Source organism: Schistocerca americana, chromosome 1, assembly GCF_021461395.2.
Source record: "Schistocerca americana isolate TAMUIC-IGC-003095 chromosome 1, iqSchAmer2.1, whole genome shotgun sequence".
NCBI lineage: Eukaryota > Metazoa > Arthropoda > Insecta > Orthoptera > Acrididae > Schistocerca > Schistocerca americana.
The window spans coordinates 19,081,076-19,101,079 of NC_060119.1; the positions used below are offsets into that span (position 1 = coordinate 19,081,076).

General features: G+C 42.5%; 1 protein-coding gene across 2 annotated transcripts in view; it reads left to right on the plus strand.

Annotated features, from left to right (window-relative positions):
• The window catches only part of LOC124545782 (kanadaptin), a 278,252-nt gene that overhangs the window by 42,395 nt on the left and 215,853 nt on the right, over positions 1–20,004 (plus strand). For both annotated transcript variants that reach the window (XM_047124732.1, XM_047124738.1), the window contains exon 2: positions 139–355. In XM_047124732.1, coding sequence (XP_046980688.1) covers positions 139–355 — 217 coding nt within the window. The remainder of the gene's footprint in view (positions 1–138; positions 356–20,004) is intronic.

Genomic DNA, 20,004 nt, shown 5'->3' on the forward strand with positions numbered 1-20,004 from the left:
CATTCTGAAGTTCTTCACGTCTGTGTATTGTGATCACATGTACTGGACTACTGAAATTACTGCCAAGCTCATTTTGTGTTGTGGCTCTTGTTTGTAATACACAAGAGTAGAAGGAAAAATTACTATTATGTTTTGCAGGTTGGTCATCTGCTGAAATTTGGCAACAGCACTAGGATGTTTATTCTTCAGGGACCAGATACGGATCAAGAGCAAGAATCAGAGTTAACTGTGACGGAACTGCGAGAAAAGCGGAGAATGGAACAGGAGGAACGAGACAAAGAGGAATATATGCGTGAAATGGAGGAGAAAAAACGCAAGGAACGTGAGGAAGAAGAAGGCATTGACTGGGGCATGGGTGAGTTTGGATTATTCTTCTCTGAAGGATGTTATAACTTTTTCATGTCATCTTTTCAGCTTCCAATTATGAAACCTGTATTATCACTTATCAGTTCATATTTCTCTTCTGTCATATCAGCAGTAGGTAATGCTCCCTGCATTTGTAATGTCCTTTAAGCTGCACAGACTCTCTGACTGATGGTGGTAATGTTAAGAATAGAGAAGTAGAACCATCAGTGGTTGCTGGAGTCAGGTGTATAGATCGGGGACTCTTAAAACAATGCCAGTCTGTGCCGCCATTCGTCGGACTGTCAGATGTGGGCATGTTCCGGCAACCACTGCAAGGCACATTCATCCTGGCATTTGAGGGTGATGGTACACCAATATGATTTAAAACCATATGTCCCTCCCCCTGTGTGGTGCTTTAAGTTGTGAAAATTCAGGCACATGTTCTCCTGGTGCAATTCCACCACTACATGTTGAGATTGCAAATGTCTGCTGCATCCGAATGTTCCATGTGCCCCTCCTCCCACCTGTGTCAATTGTAGACAGCGCCACTCCTGCTGCTCGCCAGGCTGCATGGCACACCAAAAGGAGAGGAAAATTATGGATTACAAGGCTAAGTCAATTATTATCTGCAATTTAGTTATATTTTTGTTTATTTTGTTACTACTGTCGTTTTACATTGATGATGCATGCTTATATCTTTGCAATTTTCAAGCTGCTAGGTTAGTTTCATTATCACTGCTGTGCTGTTAATCATGGCTGCTCTGCTGTCTATTTGCACCAAAAAAGGGCAACGTCGGAAGGCGTATCGTTGAAGACTTTCGGTGCAGTACGGGAACAGTGTTTTGCCACAACGGAGTGTCTGCGAATGGATTGAAAAATTCCGAAATGGTCGCACAAGTGCTGCGCACAATGAAGGAGCCAGATGACTGTTTACTGCCACAAATGAAGAAACCATTGAGCGTTTGCGTGAAATGATTCTCTTAGACAGGCGATTAACTATTGACGAAGTGGCATATTGTCTCCAAATTAGTCGCTGTTCTGCCTACGAAATCATCCACAACAGACTTGGATTTCATAAAGTTTGTTCAAGATGGGTTCCAAAACAACTCACACACTTGCATAAACAAACACGCTTGGACACCTGCAAACAACATTTGGATCACTATGGTACCAAAGGGAACAACTTCTTAGACAGGGTCATTACTGGTGACCAGACATGGATCCATCATTACGAGCCAGAGTGTAAACGGCAGAGTATGGAATGGAAACATCCAAATTCACCGTGCCAGAAAAAGTTCGAGACCCAGCCGCCCACACGAAAACTGATGCTTACTGTTTTTTGGGACACACAAGGTCCAGCACTGCAACATTATGGGGAAAGGGACACCACAATAAACAGTGTACATTACAGTTCCTTAATGCCAGGCTACAGCCTGCAATTTGAAGTAAATGCTGAGAATTGCTGTCAAAAGGTGTGTTGTTGCAGGACAGTGCCCGTCCGCATACTGCTGCCGACACTGGTGAAACGCTCCAGAAACTCAAATTTGAAGCATTGGATCATCCTCCATATAGTCCCGATCTTGCCCCTTCTTACCATCACTTGTTTGGTCCACTCAAACAGGCATTAAGGGGCTGTCGATTTGCCTCGGATGAAGCAGTGAAAGATGTGGTGCATTCCTGGCTCGCACCTCAACCGAGAACCTTCTTTTAGGAGGGTATCAGGAAGCTCGTACAACGATGGACCAAGTGAATTGAAACACAAGGACACTATGTTGAAAAATGATGTTTCGTGTGATTACAATAAAATCTTATAACTACTTTTCAGATAATAATTGACTTACTCTCTTACAAGACCCTGGACAGCTGACCTACTGAGAGGTTAAATTGAAATATGAAAGGTTGAACCACATTTGATTGCTATCATTTTACACTGCCACTATGATGACATCACCTCCATTGCCGATGGTATGCTCCTCATCTAAGCCTGCCCCAGTGGGGATGTCAATCCGCCCCCCTCTCCCAGCCAGAGAAGCAACAGCCTCCTCCGGCTCCTCCCAAAAGGATGGTGGTCACTTGGGACTCTACCTTCCACGGTCTCTCCTTGTGGTCAAGTAGACACCAGCCAGTGGTCGAAGGAGCCACTAGCTGCTGGTCGAAGGGCTTCACGGTCCTCCTCTCTCCCTGAAGCTACTTCAGAGAAGCCCTCCCAGCAAGTCCTTAAAGAGCGATGAGAGTGCAAACAGACGAACAAGTCTGTTAAGGAATGGGAGACTCTGGTGGCCCCCACACCACCACTCCATAACAGTTCCACATCTGAGGACAAGGTGAAGATTCTAGCATCTGCCAAGGACCTAGATCTCGCTGACACCTCAGATTCAATGGTACTGGACACCAGCACTCAACCGATGGCAGCAGGTGACTCCCTTCCTTGGTCTCTTCATGCCTTCCCAGATGGTGGAGAGTGTCACCCTCCAGTGGAATTGAGGCAGTTTTTTCTCCCACCTGACTAAGTTACAGCAACTGTTAAGCATTATACCTGCTTTTTGTGTTGCCCTTCAGGTTGGTTTTCTCCAATGCAGACCCGATGCTTCCTGGCTATCAGGTTTCTAAAAAAATCATAATGACTGTAACAGAATATCAGGTGGAGTCTGTTTTTTTATGTCCTTACTCGTGTATGTAGCCAACGTGTGCCCTTTCAAACATCTTTAAAAGTTGTGGCTGTCAGGGTGAGGACAACACAAGACATTACCACCTGCAACATCTACCTTCCTCCAGATGGTGAAGTGCCGCACCATGTATTGGTTGCACTTATTTCCCAATTCCCCTCACCTTTTCTACTTCTGCGTGATTTTAGCGCTCATAACCCTTTTTGGGGTGGAACCAAGATTACTGGCCATGGTAAAGATGCCAAAAATGTACTAACTCAGCTCGACCTCTGCCTCCTGAATATAGGTGCCCCACTCATTTCAGTGTGGCACATACTTGGCCATTGATCTCTCGGTTTGCAGTCCTGTCCTTATACCATCTGTCCACTGAAGAGCTCACAACAATTTGAATGGTAGTGACCACTTTCTGCTCTTCCTGTCCCTCCCCCAGCATAACTCATCTGGACGCTTGCCCAGATGGGCTCTTACCAAAGCTGACTGAGACTCTTTGACCTCCACTATAACCGTTGAATGGAAACATCGATGAGGTGGTTCAGACCATTACTGCCACAGCTGAATAGGCAATATCCTGTCCCTCAGGTTCCTTGTGGCAGATATTGCCTTGTTGGTCACTGGAAGTCACTGTGGCTATTAGAGACCGCAGGCGGGCCCGTCCCGTATCATTGTGTCACTCATCTCATTGCCTTCAAATGGCTCCTTGCCCAGGTCCGTCAGCTTATGAAACGACGGAAGTAGGAGTGTTGGGAATGATATGTCTGCATCATTGGAACACGAACCCCTCCTTCCCAGGTATGGACCGAGCTCAGATGCCTTTACGGATATCAGACCCCCGCACATATACCTCTAATTTCCACAAATGGAGCTGTATATACTGATTCAGACATAATCACAGAGCATCGTGCTGAGCATTATGCTTGCACCTCTGCATCTGAGAATTACTGTCCCATCTTTCATCTCTTACAACAGCAAGTGGAATGACAACACTTATCTTTTGCTTCACGCCACCCTGAGCCGTTTAATGCTCCATTCAGTGAGTGGGGATTTCTCAGCACCCTTGCTGATTGTCCTGACCACTGCATCCAGACCCCTTCCATCACCAAATGAGTAAACATCTGTCAGCGGATTTGCAGTGCCACCTCCTTGCCATTTTCAACCGCTTCTGGAGTGATGGAGAATTCCCGTCACATTGGCAAGAAAGTATCATTTCAAAACAAAAGTGTATCATAACTGTATCACTATCGATTCCACTGATGATGCCTTAAAGTTAATAATGGCAAAACGTGTCTGGCAAAATATAGTACAGTGCAGGACAGAAGGCGTTTCTATTTTCTAAACAAATATTTATGTGCTTGCTGCGGAGGATAGCTACGTAAAGAAATTCAGTGTCTGAGTAAACTTCTGTTTTCCTAGCCTCTCATGGGACTTCAGTGGGACCTACAAAATTCACCTGTATGCGCTACTGGTGGCTTTTCTAGCCTTTGAGTAGTACTAATACTGAACCCAATAATGAGACATGAATTTAGTCATAAACAAACATTAACAAAAGTCATCCTGGAATATGCTAACAGAACACACATTAGTATCTAAAATCTGCTTATAATTGAAGGAAGAGTCACAAGAAGTTATGATGGCAGAATAGCTGACTTGTATAACCGAAGATGTATCAATGTTTTAATTGTAATAGTGGTAAAAATATTAAGTATTTAATGTCAAAACAACCTTAAAGTGCTAGGTACGAAGAGTGTGAGCAGTTTGAATTTCTGGAGAAAAATATTCATTTGCATGAGCAAATATAAATACTGCAGGTTTGGACACAAGTAAACTGAAAGTAATTTGAAAAGGTCCTCTCAGCTTCCAAGCTAACATAGATTTCTAACTATGCTACCAATCAGCCTGTCATCACAACCAAGATTTCACGTTGACTTCGCCGTCTCACAATCAAATGTCTCCTTCCAATCTAACCTAGACTTGAGGACATATTATAGATCAGTCTTGCAGAACAACCTTGGTTTATTGTCCACATTCTTTGGCTTTTTCACCTCACACCCAAACTGTCAGTTTCCAACATGGCCTACAGTACCCAGCTTAGAAGAAAGTCTGTGAGGGGGAGTCTGGCAGTGGGGACGCAGTCCTTCCCCTCACTCCCTTCTGCCCCGCAGCTGCCTACTGTCAGTGGTATTGGCCATCTGAAAAAATTGCTCTACCGTAGAATTCATTCATTAACAGTATTTTTTGAACTAACCTGCTCTAGATTACATCACAACCTACCCCCACATTCCTGCTGAATAGATTCTGCTCAGCTGTGGACAGTAGAGCTCAGGTGCTTGCTATGGATCAGTCTGTCACCATAACTTAGCTCCTGCCTTTGAGATGAAATTGTCAGTTGCAAAACAGATAGTGCAGAACAGCTGCTTATACCAATAAAAGAAATGGCTGAATGTGGCAGAAATATATTTGTATTTCAGACTGAATCGTTAATAATATTTTATCATACTGGGCACAGGTGTGTCACTACCATTGGCTGCTTTCCACTCGACATGGAGACACGTTGCCGGCATCTTCTCTATACCGAAAACCGAGCACATTGCGTGGACAGCCCTTTGTCAAGATTAATCGCCAAACCGTTAACGTGTTTCAGTTGCCCTGGATTTGGGCAAACCACACTGACTTGTAAGAGCCAAGAAGACTGTCAGATTTGTGGCAAAACAGTTCATTAATAAAAATGAAGTCTTTGTTACACAGGAAATATGAGTACCTCCACACAACATTCTGACGAAGAATATAGTTGACAGTTGAGATACAGCTGCGGAGAGCTTCTGGCTGTAGACACAAGTAGTGCTACTAAGTTGTTATTTTATACGGTAAATGACTGTGTTTCATGTACAATTGTGAATAATCGCTAAAGTTGGAATTGTGGGTGGAAAATAGTGCTTTGAATATCCACGGTTAACTTGTGGAAGTGTGGAATATTACCCTAGTATGAAGACTTTAGTTCCACTTGAGAATTTATTTTTGTGGCAGAATGATGATAAGGGAATTCATTTTCAGTGATTAGTTGGTCAAAAAATGTTTTGTGTTGAAATCGAAGAGACTAACAATATATTAGTTGTAGCTGACGAACCCGAAATTGCCTCACTACCGCTAAATGTCCATCTCCTCCTTCCCTCCCTCCCTCCCCCCCTACTTATTGTATACATCTCTTGGTCTCCCTCCACAGTTTGGTGATCCCTTGATGTCCCAGCATGTGTCCTTTCAACTGATTGCTTCTTTTAGTCAAGTTATGCCACACATTTCTTTACTCTCCAATTTTGTTCAGCATGTCCTCATTAGTTATGTGATCCACCCAACAAACCTTCAGCTTTCTTCTATAGCATGACATTTCAAAGCCTCTATTCTCTTCTTGTCTAAACTGTTTATTGCCCATGTTACCCATCCATACTCAGCTACAGTACAGATTAATGTGTTCAGATGAGACTTCCTCTTTAGAAACGCTTTTCTTGCCATTGCTAGTCTACATTTTACATTGTCTCTATTTGCCCAAATAGCAAAAATCTACTACTTTAAATGTCTCATTTTATTATCTAATTCCCTCAGCATCACCTGATTTAATTCGACTACATTCCATTACTAATGTCTTGCTTCTGTTGATATTCATCTTACACCCTTCTTGCAAGACACTGTCCATTCTGTTCAACTGCTCTTTCAAGTCCTTTGCTGTCTCCAACGGAATTACAGTGTCATCGGCAGCCTCATAGTTTTTATTTTTTCTCTCTGAACATGAATTCGTACTCCAAATTTTTCTTTGGTTTCCTTTACTGCATGCTCAGTGTGTAGATTGAATAACGTCAGGGATAGGCTACAACCTTGCCTCACCCCTTTCTCAACCCTAGTTTCCCTTTCGTGGCCCTCTACTCTTATGACTGTCTTATCTGAGTTTTGTACAAGTCGTAGGTAGCCTGTTGCTCCCTGCATTTTACTCCTGCTACATGAACCATGGACCTTGCCGTTGGTGGGGAGGCTTGCGTGCCTCAACGATACAGATAGCCGTACCATAGGTGCAACCACAACGGAGGGGTATCTGTTGAGAGGCCAGACAAACGTATGGTTCCTGAAGAGGGGCAGCAGCCTTTTCAGTAGTTGCAGGGGCAACAGTCTGGATGATTGACTGATCTGGCCTTGTAACACTAACCAAAACGGCCTTGCTGTGCTGGTACTGCGAACGGCTGAAAGCAAGGGGAAACTACAGCCGTAATTTTTCCCAAGGGCATGCAGCTTTACTGTATGAGAGCTGCATCAAACCAGTCTCAGGACTGAAGACCACAACAGCAACAACAACAACAATAACAACAACCACAACCACCTTCAAAATTTCAAAAAGAGTATTCCAGTCAACACTGTCAAAAGCTTTCACTAAGTACCATACCTTTCATGCTAAAATATATGTTTGCCTCTTCTGAACCTATCTTCTTAGATAAGTCTTAGGGTCAGTATTGCCTCGTGTGTTTCTACATTTCTCCAAAATTGAAACTAATCTTCCCTTCTTCTACCAGTCCTTTCATTCTTCTGTAAAGAATTTATGTTGTTGTTTTGCAACCATGACTTTTTAAAGTGATAGTTTGGTATTGTCATGGGTGGCCTCCAAAGGCTATCAGTAGTTCTGATGGAATGTTGTCTACTTCTGGGGCCTTGATTCGACTTAGGTCTTTCAGTGCTCTGTCAAATTCTTCTAACAGTACCATACCTCTCATCTCATCTTCATCTACGTCCTTTTCCATTTCTCTAATGTTGCCTTCAACCTCATCTCCTTTGTATAGAATCTCTATATTTTCCTTCTGCCTTTCAGCTTCCTCTTGTTGGTTAGGACTGGTTTTGCATGTAACATCTTGATATTCATACACCCGCTTGTCTCTTATTCAAAGGCCTCTTTAACTTTCCTGTAGGCAGTATCTGTCTTTCCCCTGGTGAAATATGCTTCTAAATGCTTATATTTGTTCTCTAGCCATTTCTGCTTATCCTTTTGTACTTCCTGTCAGTCTCATTTTTTAGATGTTTGTATTCACTTTTGTCTGTGTCATTTGCTGAATTTTTACATTTTGTCCTTTCATAAATGATATTCAGTATCTCCTTTGTCATCCAAGTATTTCTACTATTTCTTGTCTTTTTACCTATTTGATCCTCTGCTGCCTTCGCCATTTCAACTGTTAAAGTAACTGATTGGTTTTCTATGGTATACCTTTCCTCTGTACAAGTCAGTTGTTGCCTAATGCTCCCTCTGAAACTCTCAACAACCTCTGGTTCTTTCAACATATCCAGATTCCATGTCCTTAATTTCCTACATCTTTCCAATTTCATCATTTGTAATCTACAGTTCGTAGCCAATAAATTGTGATCAGAATCGACATCTGACCCTCGAAATGTCTTACAATTTAAACTCTGGTTCCTAAATCTCTGTCTAACTATTGTATAATTAATCTGAAAACTTCCAGTCTCTCCAGGTCTCTTCCATGCCTTCTTTCTTCTTAAACCAAATTATGCTCTGTGGAAAATTTTACCAGGCGACTTCCTTTTTCATTCCTTTCCTCCAGTCCATATTCACCTACTATTTTTCCTTCTCTTTCTTTTTCCTACTGCCAAATTCTAGTCCCCTTTCCCCCTTCACAATTAAATTTCCAAATCCCTTAACCATCTGAATAATTTCTTTTATCTTATCATACATTTCTTCAATCTCTTCCTCATCTGCGTATCTGGTTGGCATCTACACATATTCTACTGTGGTGGGCATGAGATTAGTGACAGTCTTTGCTAGAATAATGTGTTGACTATGCTGTTCGTAGTAGCTTACCCCCATTCCTATTTTCTTATTCATTATTAAACCTACTAATACTTACCCCTATTTGATTTTGTATTGATAACCCAATATTTTCTGACCAGAAGTCCTGTTCCTCCTGCCATCGAATTTCCCTAATTCCCACTATATCTAACTTCAGGCTATCCATTTGTCTTTTTAAATTTTCTGACCGACTTGCATGGTTAAGTGATCTAATACTCTATGCTCCATACCACAGAAGTTCAGTTTTGTTTCTCCTGATGATGACATCCTCCTGGGTAGTCGCCATCCAGAGATGCAAATGGGAGGGGTATATTACCTGCAGAATATTTTACCCAAGAGGACACCATCATCAGCTGTAGTTTCCCCTAGCTTTGAGCCGTTGGCAGTTCCAGCACAGGAAGGCCATTTTGGTTGATGTTCCAAGGACAGATCAGACAATCATCCAGCCCCTACAACTACTGAAAAGGCTACTGCTCCTCTTCAGGAACCGATACCTTCTTTAAGGATACGAAAGAGGAGGTAACCTTTGGAGCTGGTAAAGGGAGAACACAAAGTTTCTGGTGTGGTAAGTGGCTGAGCACAGTAACTCAACACTTATTCGTTTACTTAGTTTACACAGGCATACACAGGTGTACAGAAACTTCATATTTTTTCCCTTAAAACATTAAAACAATAATCCTTAAAAACATTAATATCATACAAATTTATTAGAATGTAAAATCCTCCAAAAGATTTAAAGAAAGTTACTGAAATTCTACATTGTCCAAAATTTCATTTCCATTCAACATCGGAACCAATAACCTATAAAATAATCACAATAATCAAAGGTATTTAGAATAATCACTGACATTCGAGGTTACCCAAGTTTCCTTTTTCTTTAAACATTAAAACCATTAACCTTAAAAATCTGAAATAATCTAAGGTATTGTTTCTAAACGAAATAAGCTTAAGTTCAGAAACGTTAGTGCATCGTAACTGGCTGTAGGGATACTGACTTGTTAGTGATTTGATGTCAGTTCAACCAATCCAGTTGTGAGGAAACCAATGTTACGGTAGTTATAGAAGAATCAATAACAAAACTTAATTACAATTCACTGAAGGATAACATGTGCTGATGTGGCTGCACACAAATTAACCTTTCCTCCGTACCAGATACATCAATACGCGCTACAGTCCCAGGCTGAGGACAAACTCTGTAAACAACAAATTATCACTACCAGTCTTAACCAATTTTATGTTCTCCCTGCCTCTTGAACATGAGGCAATTTGGAACAATACAGTTATACCTTGACGGGATTGACTGACAGCTTTGTAATCATAGAAATTAATTAACTCCCTTACATGGAGCTTTTGGTCGGTGGAACTGGAGAACATGTATGCACAATCACGAAGTTTCTGTGTATCTGACATCACTTCAATAGGACGTCATGCACAAAGTTCAACATGATTTACACACCCCAGAAACCCAATTAGCCACACATACGTGGAAATTTGCAGAAGACTGCCAGGGCACAATTTCGTGACACTACAGTCAATGACAATCCCAACTTGCTCCTTGGCGCAACATCCAATGTGATTTGTCCCAGATGAAAAATGCTCCCAAGGCTTGCTAACGCAAAACAGTTCAGTTTTCAGAATGAACCTGCACAGACAGCCGAACTACTGTTCCAGTCGAGGTGAACAACCCAGTTCAAATTCCAGAGTGCGAGGCTCTAATTCTGAAGCGATACACTCCCTGCCATCTGCCGACCAAACGGCCACCTCAGGACCGGTGACCCATCACTCAGACATGTCCTGCACTGCCGTCCGCAACTAGCAACCGCCTGGCTCTCACTACACGACTTGCTCTGCCCTCTGTTGTCCAGTCCACCATCACCATAGGCTCGCCCGGAATGCGCGTAAGACTGCTATCCCTGCCTGGCATCTCTGACCGCAAAACAATTTTTCTTTGTGTAAAGGCGGTGCCAGAAATCGATACGGTCACATGTATTCGTCCCAGAAGTATGAACCAAAAATCGTACGACTGTATCAGAAACCGCATGTTTATCTGGCCTCCATTGTGGTTGCACCTATGTTATGGCTATTTGTATCATTGGGGCATCCAAGACATTGCGCCAATGGTAAGGTCCTCGGTTCATGAGGACCACGGCTTTGGTGACAGTATTTTGCATAGTTTTAATGTGCAAATGGGTAGTCTTACTGTTGTGACTCGCCGATCTTTCAAACCGAATCAGTCCTATTGCGCTTGGGCTGCTGAACTTCACGACCTCAGTAGAAAGTGTCAATTTGTTACTGAAGTTCACAAAGAATCCTACACCGATTCCATGGTACGGGATGCTATTATCCGATCGGCACCCGACAAAGAAGTTAGGCAACGTGCCCTTCAGTTGGCAAATCCATCTCTAGATCAAGTCCTATCCATCGCTCAGTCTTTTGAGATTTCTCATGCCGCTGGAGCGCAAATAGAGGCATGGGGCAACGTCGGGGAAATACAACCTCTGTGCGATGTTGACGAAGCGTGTGGCGTGTCCCCACCGGCCGCAGTGGCCACCGTACGCTCCCAAGTGCAGCCTCGGACTAACCATAAACAAACCTCTAAGAAACTGCGGCAAAGCCCACGGCAACTTCCTTCATGTCCGTGGTGTTCTACGAAACATTCACGAGAAGATTGTCCTCAACATTGGGCCATGTGTTACAAATGCAAAAAAACAGGGTAATGTGTCATCCGTTTGCAAATCCGACCGCATACATGATGTTCATGAACATGACGCTGATTCTGATTCTGTGTTGTCTGTCAGTTGTACTTCTTCCCTTTCAGGGAAGTTATTCCTCACTGTCCAAATACTTGGTCGAGATGTTCACATGCAGGTGGATACTGGTTCTGCTGCCACTATCATCAATTCTCAGACGTATCTTCAGTTGGGTTCTCCAGTCATGTTACCTGTCACTAGACAATTACGGACTTACAATAAACAGAAGATTTCTCTCTTGGGACGATTTGATGCTGAGGTATCTTACAAATCGGTCGTTCGCACTGTTCCCATATTTCTGGTCGACCATAGTAACACGGAGAATCTTTTTGGTTTCGATGCCTTTCGCATTTTTGGGTTCTCCATAGATGACTTCATCAATATCGTCTCTGATGCTATTCCTTATGCTCAATTGGATTCCTTGTCGACAAAATTTTTGTCCCTTTTTTTCTCCTGGGTTAGGCCGTGCAAACGACTTTGAAGCTCATATCACGCTCAAACCCACTGCTCGGCCTTAGTTTTTTCGGGCTCGGCCCGTTACTGTGGCCCTTCATGATCAGGTCAAACGGGAGCTGGATCGTCTCACTGCTTCAGGGGTCTTGCTTCCTGTCACTTTCAGTGAGTGGTCCTCTCCTGTCGTTGTTAAGCCAAATGGTGATACTTGCCTCTGTGGCGATTTCAAAGCCACTGTAAATGCTCAATGCCTTATCGGTTCTTACCCTATGCCTCGACCTGAAGAATTGTTCACTAAACTTGCTGGAGGCCGTTATTTTTCTAAACTTGACCTGTCAGAAGCTTATCATCAACTTCCTCTCGACGCTGCTTCCCGGCAATTTCTGGTCCTTTATTTAACACACCTTTCGGCCTCTATCAATACCAACGATTGCCATTCAGTGTTGCCAGCACCCCTGCTCTCTTTCAGCGATTCTTGGAACAATTATTGCTCACTGTCCATGGGTGTATAAATTACCAGGACGACATTGTTGTCACTGACTCCACCACTAACGAACATCTTCAAAATCTTTTTCATGTCTTACAGACTGCCGGTCTTAAGTGTAATCTTCAGAAATCAAAATTTTTTCAGGCATCTATCACGTACTTGGAGTTTCAACTCTCTCGGGATGGTATTCATCCGCTTCAGCAAACTGTCGCTGCGATCGATGCCCTTCCTCGCCCTACATCTGTTAAGGAACTGCAGGCCTTCTTGGGGAAAATAGCATACTATTACATGTTTTTACCGTCTGCTGCTTCGGTGGCTCAACTGTTGCATCGCCTGTTGCATAAAAACGTGCCTTTTCACTGGTCCGCGTCATGCGATGCGGCTTTCCAAAAATTGAAGACTATGCTGAAATAGGCCCTGTGCCTGGCTGCTTATCGACCTAGACAACATCTTGTTCTTGCCACGGACGCCTCTCAATACGGGGTCAGTGCAGTCCTTGCGCACCGTTTTTCTGACGGCTCCGAACAACCCATTGCTTGTTGTTGTTGTTGTTGTTGTTGTGGTCCTCAGTCCTGAGACTGGTTTGATGCAGCTCTCCATGCTACTCTATCCTGTGCAAGCCTCTTCATCTCCCAGTACCTACTGCAACCTACATCCTTCTGAATCTGCTTAGTGTATTCATCTCTTGGTCTCCCTCTACGATTTTTACCCTCCACGCTGCCCTCCAGTACTAAATTGGTGACCCTTGATGCCTCAGAATATGCCCTACCAACCGATCCCTTCTTCTAGTCAAGTTGTGCCACAAACTTCTCTTCTCCCCAATCCTATTCAGTACCTCCTCATTAGTTATGTGGTCTACCCATCTAATCTTCAGCATTCTTCTGTAGCAGCACATTTCGAAAGCTTCTATTCTCTTCTTGTCCAAACTATTTATCGTCCATGTTTCACTTCCATACATGGCTACACTCTATACAAATACTTTCAGAAATGGCTTCCTGACACTTAAATCTATACTCGATGTTAACAAATTTCTCTTCTTCAGAAACGCTTTCCTTGCCATTGCCAGTCTACATTTTATATCCTCTCTACTTCGACCATCATCAGTTATTTTGCTCCCCAAATAGCAAAACTCCTTTACTACTTTAAGTGCCTCATTTCCTAATCTAATTCCCTCAGCATCACCCGACTTAACTCGATTACGTTCCATTATCCTCGTTTTGCTTTTGTTGATGATCATCTTATATCATCCTTTCAAGACACTGTCCAATCAATTCAACATCGGGGAGAGGCTACAACTCTGTCTCACTCCCTTCCCAACCACTGCTTCCCTTTCATGTCCCTCGACTCTTTTAACTGCCATCTGGTTTCTGTACAAGTTGTAAATAGCCTTTCGCTCCCTGTATTTTACCCGTGCCACCTTTAGAATTTGAAAGAGAGTATTCCAGTCAACATTGTCAAAAGCTTTCTCTAAGTCTACAAATGCTAGAAACGTAGGTTTGCCTTTCCTTAATCTTTCTTCTAAGATAAGTCGTAAGGTCAGTATTGCCTCACGTGTTCCAGTGTTTCTACGGAATCCAAACTGATCTTCCCCGAGGTCGGCTTCTACTAGTTGTTCCATTCGTCTGTAAAGAATTCGTGTCAGTATTTTGCAGCTGTGGCTTATTGAACTGATTGTTCAGTAATTTTCACATCTGTCAACACCTGCTTTTTTTTGGGATTGGAATTATTGTATTCTTCTTGAAGTCTGAGGGTATTTCGCCTGTTTCATACATCTTGCTCACCAGGTGGTAGAGTTTTTGTCAGGACTGGCTCTCCCAAGGCCGTCAGTAGTTCCAATGGAATGTTGTCTACTTCGGGGGTCTTGTTTCGACTCAGGTCTTTCAGTGCTCTGTCAAACTCTTCACGCAGTATCGTATCTCCCATTTCATCTTCATCTACATCCTCTTCCATTTCCATAATATTGTCCTCAAGTACATTGCCCTTGTATAGACCCTCTATATACTCCTTCCACCTTTCTGCTTTCCCTTCTTTGCTTAGAATTGGGTTTCCATCTGAGCTCTTGATATTCATACAAGTCGTTCTCTTATCTCCAAAGGTCTCTTTAATTTTCCTGTAGGCAGTATCTATCGTACCCCTAGTGAGATAAGCCTCTACATCCTTGCATTTGTCCTCTAGCCATCCCTGCTTAGCCATTTTGCACTTCCTGTCGATCTCATTTTTGAGACGTTTGTATTCCTTTTTGCCTGCTTCATTTACTGCATTTTTATATTTTCTCCTTTCATCAATTAAATTCAATATTTCTTATGTTACCCGAGGATTTCTACTAGCCCTCGTCTTTTTACCTACTTGATCCTCTGCTGCCTTCACTACTTCATCCCTCAAAGCTACCCATTCTTCTTCTACTGTATTTCTTTCCCCCATTCCTGTCAATTGTTCCCTTATGCTCTCCCTGAAACTCTGTACAACCTCTGGTTCTTTCAGTTTACTCAGGTCCCATCTCCTTAAATTCCCACCTTTTTCCAGTTTCTTCAGTTTTAATCTACAGGCCATAATCAATAGATTGTGGTCAGAGTCCACATCTGCCCCTGGAAATGTCTTACAATTTAAAACCTGGTTCCTAAATCTCTGTCTTACCATTATATAATCTATCTGATACCTTTTAGTATCTCCAGGGTTCTTCCATGTATACAACCTTCTTTCATGATTCTTAAACCAAGTGTATAGTGATCACAACCTTGTAATGATGAAATGCTTACTCAAACTCAAGCGATTAGAGAGAAAAACGAACAAAGTATGGAACAGAGATAACCTAAAGTCTGAAGAACTAGTGATCCCTTATGCACGGAAAACTGATGAGATGGCATCAAACATTATTCCCGGGAGTACTAACGAGGAGTGGAAACAAATCAAAGAAGGCATACATAAAGCAGCAGAAGAATTTATTGGGAAAGCCAAACCTGTAAACAGGAAAGAGTGGATAACACCTGAAATAATTTGTCTAATGGAAGAAAGAAGACTATACAAAAATGCCTCTGACGAGCAAAGCGAAAACAAATATAGAAAGCTTAGAAACCAAATAAACAGAGAATCTAGGAAAGCAAAAGAAAATTACCTCAACAGCATTTGTAAAGAGGTGGAGGAAAACATGGTTAAAGGAAAAACTGACTTGGCCTACAGAACAATAAAACAAAACTTTGCTAAACGGAAAGTAAAATCTTCAGGAACTATAAAGAACAAAGAGGGCAAGGTACTATTTGGATATGACACGCTGAAGAGATGGAAAGAATACATTGAAGAGCTATATCAAGGAGACCCTCTAACAGATAATATGATAGAATTAAGCGAAGAAGTAGAGAAAGAAGAACTAGGGGACACAATTCTGAAAGATGAATTTGAAAAAGCACTAAAAGAACTACCAGATAAGAAAGCGGCAGGTGTTGATGATATACCTTCTGAACTAATTAAGAAATCAGGAGACAAAATGAAAGCTACATTACTGCAACTCATACAGAAAATATACAAAACAGGTGAAGTTCCTGAAGACTATCAGAAATGCATCATATTCCCCATACCTAAGAAAGCATCTACTATGGACTGTGAAAACCATCGAACACTCAGTCTTCTTTCACACGCATCAAAAATTCTAATAAGAATAATTTTGAAAAGAGTTGAAAACCAATTGAATAGCACTCTAAGTGAAGACCAATTCGGTTTTAGAAGCGGTGTAGGGACGAGGGAAGCAATCTTATCTTTAAGACTAATAATTGAGAAACAAATTTCCAAAAACAAACAAGTATTTATAGCCTTCGTAGACCTCGAAAAGGCATTTGACAATGTTGTATGGCCAGAAATGTTTAGAATTCTGAAGAAGGCTGGTCTGAAATATAATGATAGAAGGATAATCTTTAAAATATACCAAAATGAAACAGCCTTAGTTAAGAAGGAAAACAAAGAAGAAACAGCAAGAATAAGGAAAGGAGTGAGACAGGGATGCCCACTATCTCCAGTAATTTTCAACGCATATATCCAAGAAGCAATAGACAAAATAAGAGAGAATATTGAAGTAGGAATAAAACTTAACGGAATGAAAATAGATATGTTGCGATATGCAGATGATATCGCCATAATTACAGAAAGGAAAGAAGATTTAGAAGCCGCACTCAATGAAATGGAAAACACCTTAAAAGAACAGTATGGAATGAAAATAAATAAGAAAAAGACTAAAGTGATGGTGAGTGGCGCCCTGAACTACAATGAACCCATACGAATAACAATAAAGGGAGAGAAACTAGGGCAGGTTACAGAATTTAACTACTTAGGTAGCAAAATAACAGCAGATGGAAGGAGCAAAAGTGACATTAAAAACAGAATACAACTTGCCAAAATAGCATTCAATGGAAAAAGAAACTTACTGACGAGTAGAAATGTTAGTTTAGACGTAAGAAAGAGAGTCATGAAAACCTATGTGTGGAGTACAGCCCTTTACGGATGTGAAACTTGGACTAGTGGAAAAGAAGAAAAGAGAAGATTAGAGGCATTCGAAATGTGGTGCTACCGGAGAATGGAAAAAATCAGCTGGCGAGACAAGGCTACAAACGAAGATGTCCTCAGAAGAGTGAAAGAAAACAGATCTCTTTGGCGAAATATACAGAAAAGAAGAATAACCTTCATAGGTCACATTTTACGGCATAACAATTTCATTAAGAGAATATTAGAAGGAATCATTGAAGGAAGAACTCGCCGAGGACGACCTAGATTAAGCTACATTCAACAAGTAATAAATGACATCGGGTGCCAGACCTATGCAGATATGAAGAAGAAAGTTGACAAAAGAACGGAATGGCGTGCTGCTGCCAACCAACCTGTGGGTTGATAACCGAAGAAGAAACCAAGTGTTAGTTATGATTAAGTTATGTTCTGCGCAAAATTCTACCAGGCGGCTTCCTCTTTCATTTCTTAGCCCCAATCCATATTCACCTACTACATTTCCTTCTCTCCCTTTTCCTACACTTGAATTCCAGTCACCCATGACTATTAAATTTTCGTCTCCCTTCACTATATGAATAATTTCTTTTATTTCATCATACATTTCTTCAATTTCTTCGTCATCTGCAGAGCGAGTTGGCATATAAATTTGTGCTACTGTAGTAGGTGTGGGCTTCGTATCTATCTTGGCCACAATAATGCGTTCACTATGCTGTTTGTAGTAGCTTACCCGCATTCCTATTTTCCTATTCATTATTAAACCTACTCCTGCATTACCCCTATTTGATTTTGTGTTTATAATCCTGTAGTCACCTGACCAGAAGTCTTGTTCCTCCTGCCACCGAACTTCACTAATTCCCACTATATCTAACTTCAACCTATCCAATTCCCTTTTTAAATTTTCTAACCTACCTGCCCGATTAAGGGATCTGACATTCCACCCTCTGATCCGTAGAATGCCAGTTTTCTTTCTCCTGATAACGACATCCTCTTGAGTAGTCCCCGCCCGGAGATCCGAATGGGGGACTATTTTACCTCCGGAATATTTTACCCAAGAGGACGCCATCATCTTTTAATCATACAGTAAAGCTGCATGCCCTTGGGAAAAATTACGGCTGTAGTTTCCCCTGGCTTTCAGCCATTCGCAGTACGGCCGTTATGGTTATGGTTATTTACAAGGCCAGATCAGTCAATCATCCAGACTGTTGCCCTTGCAACTACTGAAAAGGCTGCTGCCCCTCTTCATGAACCACACGTTTGTCTGGCCTCTCAACAGATACCCCTCCGTTGTGGTTGCACCTACGGTACGGCTATCTGTATCGCTGAGGCACGCAAGCCTCCCCACCAACGGCAAGGTCCATGGTTCATGGGGGGGGGGGGGCGAGGGGGGGGGGGGGGGGGTGGGACCCATTGCTTATGCCTCCAAAACGCTCACGGATGCACGACAAAAGTATTCTCAAATTGAAAAAGAAGTTTTAACCATAATTTATGCTCTTCATAAGTTTGGTGTTTTTCTCTATGGATCCAAATTTCATCTTGTTATGGATCACAGACCACTTGTTTCCTTGTTCCATCCAACGACGTCACTTCCCGACAAGGCCAAACACCGCCTCCAGTGTTGGGCTCTTTACTTGTCTCGTTTCAATTATGAGATTCATTTCCGGCCGACGGCTCAACATGTGAATGCTGATGCACTGTCTCGCCTTCCCATGGGTCCTGATCTGGCATTTGATAGGGACGACCTTTTGTTTTTCCACCTGGATGTTGCCGAGCAGCGGGTTGTGGACGGGTTCCCCATCACCGGGGACCGGCTGGCAGCTGCTACAGGTTCTGACCCTACCCTCTCCCGTGTTTTACGCTGTATTCAGAAGGGTTGGCCAGATCGTCCGTCCGCTAAGGCTTCTGATCTGTTGCGGAACTACTACGCTTTCCGTTACCGCCTCACGACTAGGGATGGTGTTATCGTCCTTTCCACCGAAAATGCTTCGCCGCGTGTTGTGGTACCTGCGTCTTTGCGTGCTTCGGTCTTGCGCCTCCTTGACCAAGGGCACTGGGGTGTCTCTCGCAATAAATCTCTGGTGCACCGACATGTGTACTGGCCTGGCATCGACTCTGAAATCGCACACATGGTCGCTGCCTGCGGCCCTTGTGATTGGTGCACGGGGCCCCAGCAGATTCGGCCCCCACGTCTCCTGTCGTCTCGACCCGTTATCATCGGGGACACTTCCGTCGTACGGGAAGCCTCCTCCTCGAGACTTTATGGCCAGTCAAACAACACCTATGGACGTTAGCAATCTACAGGCCACCTACATCAAGACCTGTGCAAAAACTTCAAAGGGGGGAAGAGTGTTGTGGCTCGTCGATCTTTCAAAGTGCCGCCGCGCAGTTACACGCGTCCTCTACATGCGGCGCTGTCTGCCAGCCGTGCAGCCGCAGTGCCACCTAAGCAGCCAGCCAGCCAGCCAGCTAGACTCGGACTTAGTTATGATTTGACTGTTAAAGTGTACACACGGCTTTCTCTGTTTACTTGATCTGTAACTTTCATGTATTGCGTCTTCCTTGAAATATATTTGTTCAACTTGAAGTTATTACACTTACAACATTTCAAATGACCAAATTCTGTGGTACCATTCTAGTCGTAAGCCAGTAAGTTGTAGAAACTACTTTCCTGTCTTCTGTTTAAACCAAACCGCAAGGAAGTAAACAAAACTACACATTATTTTGGATACAATTTTTATTTAACATTAAATTTAAGGGAAATCTTATGTGTAATGGTTTAATTGCCTTACTATCATAGTTAAAACTGACAGTGAAAAAGTTAATAAAACAGGAAATTTTCACAGCACAGCGTTCTCTTTCTTTCAGTTCGCTTTAGCAGAAAACCTGCAAGTTGGTGTTTATACAAATATATGGCCTTATCAGTATGAATATTTGTTAGAGCGTCGTGTAAAAATTTGAAGTAAATTCGTCAAGCACTTTTCAGATTTT